The 6,000-nt window shown below is 41.5% G+C and overlaps 1 protein-coding gene across 5 annotated transcripts in view; it reads right to left on the reverse strand.

Moving 5' to 3' along the window:
- Positions 1–6,000, reverse strand: part of LOC109922344 — an 83,131-nt gene that overhangs the window by 61,568 nt on the left and 15,563 nt on the right. For all 5 annotated transcript variants that reach the window (XM_048602465.1, XM_048602463.1, XM_048602462.1 and 2 more), the window contains one exon: positions 406–1,471. In XM_048602465.1, the coding sequence (XP_048458422.1) occupies positions 406–1,471 (1,066 nt within the window). The remainder of the gene's footprint in view (positions 1–405; positions 1,472–6,000) is intronic.

Raw genomic sequence — 6,000 nt, forward strand, 5'->3', positions numbered from 1 at the left:
ACTAAGACTGTGGAGTATTCATAACATAGATTGGGTAACTTGTTTTTTAAAAAATAAATACATGACCCTTATTCCAACACATCAGAAAACTCAGTTAAATAAAAATTACAGTTGAAAAATATTTTCAAAAAGTTAGTGTGATCATTGGGAACCCAGTATCTTGATCGTGTAGCTGCATAAAGTAGCAACTGTATACATCTTACAGTGTGGCAAACATTGCAGAAGGCCAATTCAGCACACTGTCTAGTAAATAGGTTCTTCTAACAAGTTTTCAGCAACATGTATCCATGTAAAAATTGAATATTACTATGGATAGTTGTTGAAACTTAATAATATATTTAAAAATTTTCTAGTTTCTGTGAAAATCCAACATTCTAAAGTTTGACAGAGGTAGATAGGTCTTACATTCAATTGGACTATAACTGGCCATTTTGATCCTCTGTAGCACGCCAAGGTCTACATTGAATAGTCTGGGTGGTTTCACTGGAGGAGGTCCCAATACTTCAACAGATGGCAACTCTCTACATCGCAGGAATGTATGTTGGTAGCCTTTTTCATGAGTGTTTCCTACTCCTTGATCCATTGGCAGCTTTGGTTCTCGAGTGTTTTCTAATGGCAACCCTGGAGAAGTCTCTGACTCTGCACTGTGGTTGACATCTAGTTTTAACCCTTTCTGATCAACTTTTGGGCAAGAAAGATATGTTTTTGGTGGAAGAGGTGGAACAATAATTCCACAGTTATCAACTGATTGAGAAATGTCACTACTTTGGATGAGCATAGACTGGACAATTTCTTTCCTTGCACCAGATATCTGTATCTCTGGCTCCATACTTAGATTTTCCTTCCTATATTGTGAAGGAGAAGTTGTCCTGAAATGTGGATCAGCATGACATGTTGTCTTAGGAGGAAAATAAGAATTTGCTCTTGAATTTGACAGTGAAGGAGGAAGTGTACCACATTTTATCTTTTCAGCTGGTGCACTATTGCAATGTAAAGTATTCTCCCAAATATTTAATTTTTCTTTAAATGAGATTGCATTCAGTTGGTCACTTATGACATTATCTTTTGACGGTCTGGATTCTGAGGTCTTATTTTCAAGTTTTTGAAGATTGTTGGAACTAATCCTCAATGACGCACCTTCATAGCTAGTAAGATCTTCAGGTTTTCTTCCACTTTCATCTGGATCATTGGGTGTTGTCCAGTCAGGTAATTTCAGAAGTACAGGCTTTGGAACTACTGCTGGCTTTATCAGCGGAACAGGAGGATGTAGAGATTGTGCATTAGTTTGTTGAACAGCAGCATTGTGAAGAGGAACTGTCTCAAAAATGTTAATGTTGGTTACATTGGTTTTGGTACGAGCCACTCCAGGTGCTTCAGAAGCTTGTAAAGGTGGTTTACCACTGGGCTTGATCTTTATTATATCAGACTTTTGAAATTTTGCCCGAAGTGCTTTGAAATCAATATTTTCTTCCTGCCAAAAAGAAAAAAAAGAGTAGAACAGCGGTTACCTATTGTAGCTGGAATTCTGAGCTTTCCAACCTTAAAATGTTACTTGTTTATTTAAAGCAAAACTATTTCAACAAGGTCAGACATCAACGCCACAGAACAGCATGTCCAAAAGCAACTAAGTTGGTATAGCCCAAGCCCTGGTTTGTGGAGTTTCAATTAAATGCCACCCGAGGATCTACACTATTCTGGCTAACAGAGGAAAGTCAACCACAAGTTTTACAGTTGAACATTGGTAGCAGATTACTGAACACTCTCTTGACTTGCATGTAAAAAAAAAAAAGTAATACTAAAGGTGTGCTTAGAATGATACCAGAGTATAAGTTAACATCTAATGGTGGCACAGAGGTTAGCACTGCTGCCTCACAGTGCCAGGGATCTAGGTTCAATTCCACCTACGGGTGCTTGTCTGTGTGGAGTTTGCACATTCTCCCCGTGTCTGCGTGGGTTTCCTCCCACAGTCCAAAGATGTGCAGGCTAAGTGGATTGGCCATGCTAAATTGCCCATAGTGTTCAGGAATGTGGAGATGGGTTACAGGGAAAGGGTAGTGGGTCTGGGTGGGGTGCTCTGAGGGTCAGTGTGGACTTGTTGGGCCAAGGGGCCTGTTTCCACATTGTAGAGATTCTATGATTCTATGATCTTCAAGATTAGAGAAAATAAAATCTATGGAAAAATGCCCAAAGAAGAAATTACCATCTTTCCATGTCAAAGTTCAACATCAAATCATGTAAAGCTCCTTCATTTTTGCCATCTTTTTAAACTGTCAATTGTATCACAGCATGAAAATACAATGAAAACTCCAAAAGGCAAAAATGTGAATTGTTCAATTCAAAGAAAAACAATAGTACCAAAAGGCAATAAATTCAGAAATTTGAAATGCTCCTGTTGACCACACAGAAGGTTTGAATGTACTGACCTAAAATGATCTGAATTTTTGATACAATTACATGAACCAAACAGGAGTAAAGACTACACATATTTTTGAAGTTTTGTTTGAAGGTAGTGAGCCCTAGGTCTCGGCACCCCACTCTGTAGCTGGATCCTTGACTTCCTGACCCTTAGACCACAGACAATAAGAATAGGTGACACCTTCTCCACAATAATCCTCAATACCGATGCTATGCAAGGCTGCGTACTCAGCCCCCTACTGTTCTCTTTACACTTTTACGACTGTGGCCAAATTCTGTCTTAACTCCTTTTACAAGTTTGCTGATGACATCACCATTGTTTGAGATCCAACCTACGACACAAAGTACAGGAAAGAGATTGAGTGCTTGGCGGCATGAAGTAAAGATAACAATCTCTCCATCAACATCAGCAAAACAACGGAGCTGGTGATACCCCTCTCTGCAATGGTGCTGAGGTGGTGACAGTCGAAATCGTCAAGTTCCTGGGAGTGATGATCACCAACAATCTGTCCTCGTCCACCCATGTCGATGAAACAGTCAAGAAAGCACATCAACATCTCTGCTTCATCTGCACGTCTACAAAGACTCGTACAAATTTTTATACATACAACATAGAAAGCATCCTATCTGAATGCATCACAGCATGGTTGGCAACTGCTTTTTCCAAGACCACAAGAAACTAGAGATTCGTGAACACAGCCCAGTCCATCACGCAAACCAGCCTTCCATCCATTGACCCCTTCCACCAAAGTCATACTCTCTTCCACCCTCTTTCAATGGGCAGAAGATATAAAAGTTTGAACGGACGGACGAAGAGATTCAAGAACAGCTTCTTCCCTGCTATTATCAGACTTTTGAACCAACCTCTCAAATGTTAATGTTGATCTCTCTCTCTGTCTCTGCAGCTGTAATACTGTATTCTGCACTCTGTACTGTTACGTGATACACTTGTACAGTACAATCTGCCCATAGAACATACAAAACAAAAAACTTTTCACCATATCTCGGTCCATGTGACAACAATAAGTCAAATCAAGAAAAGGATTCTGTTTTAGGCCTCTTCAGCCATCAACACCTCTTTTTCTTTGTGAAGTTAGCCAAAGTTTACAAAACTATTTGACCATAGTGAATGATAAGCTAATCCTAACCAGTCTAATCAGACATTTTTTCTCGCGTGAAAGAGACAATGACGATCAGAAGTGGATTTTCCCTGCCCTAGGCTGCACACCCAGAGATCAATTGTAGTTCTGTAACATCGTATCAGTCAAGATGAACTAATTCAGCAGAAGTCAAGGATTTAAAACAAAACATTTACATTTAACATGGCTCAGAGTTGAATTTTTCTGTGTATGTAGTTACATTAAAATTAGGACAATAACTTTTAATAATTTCTACAATCTTCCATCACATTGACCAGTAATAGCTGTCCACTTCACTTCTGCTGTTGGGCCAGAGTAATCATTCCAGAGATGTTAGATGTAAAATGTGATTAAAAACAGCAAGAGATCACAATCCTTTAAAATAAACAATATGGCACTTTAAAAATAAGCACTTTTACACAGAAATGAATGATTCACACCCCAAAATTATTTTGTAGCATCTATTTTCCATGCAGCTGTATTTCCTGCTGAAAATAATCCATCTGACCACTGCACTGAAAGATATTCAGGTTCTATGATTTCAAAACAATGAAGTGCCACAAAACTCATTCACTCCACTGCAATCAAGGTCTAGTTCAAGTGGAATAATTTATTCATTCCAATTCCACTTTCGTGTACATTTCTATATTCACTTACACTGTTCCCTTCCAAATATTTATTCAACGTCTGTATAAGTAATGATACATGCCACAAATTTGCAAAACAGGCATAAATGAGACCATACCAGCCTTATATGCACCAGAAACTATACAGACCATGTACAGCACACCTCAAATCCCTGGTGAGATATCACTACCACTGCCTTTGCAAACGCCTGCAAATCCATTGGCACACCAATGTGAGTACCTTCTCCCAGCCCAATACTGCTAGTATCAAGGCACTGGTCACACACAACCAGTTGCGATGGGCTAGCCATATAATCCACATGCCCAACACAAGACTCCCTAAACAGGTACTCTGCTCTGAGTTCCACAATTGTAGGTGTTCATTAGGAAGGCAGTGTAAATGCTTCAAGCACACCCCGAGAGCCTCCCTAAACAGAGGCAACATTTCCACTTGTACCTGGGAATCACTTGCCCTAGAAAGTACGAACTAGTGAAGAAGCAACCAAGAATGTGCCGACAACGTTGAGTGTCACTAAGTGGAGCATGTTGCAGGCCAAGTGCAAACAGCAGATGGTCCCACTCACCCACCTCAGCAAATACCACCTCCCCTCCCTGCAGTTGAGTCTGCGGCTCCAGGATCAAACTATTCATCCGACACAGAATTCCAAACACCACCACAATCAGAGAGGAAGCAAATCATCCTCAACCCTGAGGGACTGGCAAGAAGAAAAGATGACCAACCCTATAAGCAGATAGGCTGCACCCACCACTGGCACTGTGCTGAATGCTTCTTGCAGTGCAAGTGTTGCTCCATATTTGGAACAATCCATAGAGTTTTCCCAGGAAATTTGAATTGTAACCCATTCATTTAGGAAGTACAATATCCAGCACTGAATGATGTAATATGATGGAGGATACAAAAGTGGATTAATTTTTGAAAATGGTATAGCAGAAACATATAGACAACAAACTAGTGCTAAACTGTAGGAATACCTTCAATATACTCTTCCTCATCCCATTCCCTATCTGTGATGCCATTCCCTCACTCTCTACATCTGATATCCTACTCCTGGTCTCTCCCTCCTTCCAACAATCTTGTCTCCAACCCAACTACAAATTTCCTTTTTCAGAATCCAACCACAAACACTCCCTTTTTGGCATCTCTCCCTCCAGTCAAAGAGAAACTAATGCATACGTGGAACAATCCCTCTTCCATACCTACACCGGCCCTAAACACCACCTCTTCCTCCGTTACATTGATGACTGTATCGGCGCCACCTCGTGCTCCCACGAGGAGCTCGAACAGTTCATCCACTTCACTAACACCTTCCACCCCAACCTTAAGTTTACCTGGACCATCTCTAACACCTCTTTCCCCTTCCTGGACCTCTCTGTCTCCATATCGGGCAACCACCTAGAAACTGATATTCATTTCAAGCCCACCGACTCCCACAGCTACCTAGAATATTCCTCCTCCCACCCACCTTCCTGCAAAAAATGCTATCCCCTATTCCCAATTCCTTCACCTCCGCCGCATCTGCTCCCAGGATGAGGCATTCCACTCCCGTACATCTCAGTTGTCCTCGTTTTTCAAGGACCGTAACTTCCCCCCCCTCGGTGGTCGAGAACGCCCTCAACCGTGTCTCCCGCATCTACCGCACCTCATCCCTCACACCCCGTCCACGCAATAAGAACCAAAAAAGAATCCCCCTCGTCCTCACGTACCACCCCACCAACCTCCGGATCCAACGCATCATCCTCCGACACTTCCGCCATCTGCAATCCGACCCCACCACCAAAGACATCTTTCCCTCCCCACC

This window comes from Rhincodon typus, chromosome 10, assembly GCF_021869965.1.
Source record: "Rhincodon typus isolate 14 chromosome 10, sRhiTyp1.1, whole genome shotgun sequence".
NCBI classification, from domain to species: domain Eukaryota; kingdom Metazoa; phylum Chordata; class Chondrichthyes; order Orectolobiformes; family Rhincodontidae; genus Rhincodon; species Rhincodon typus.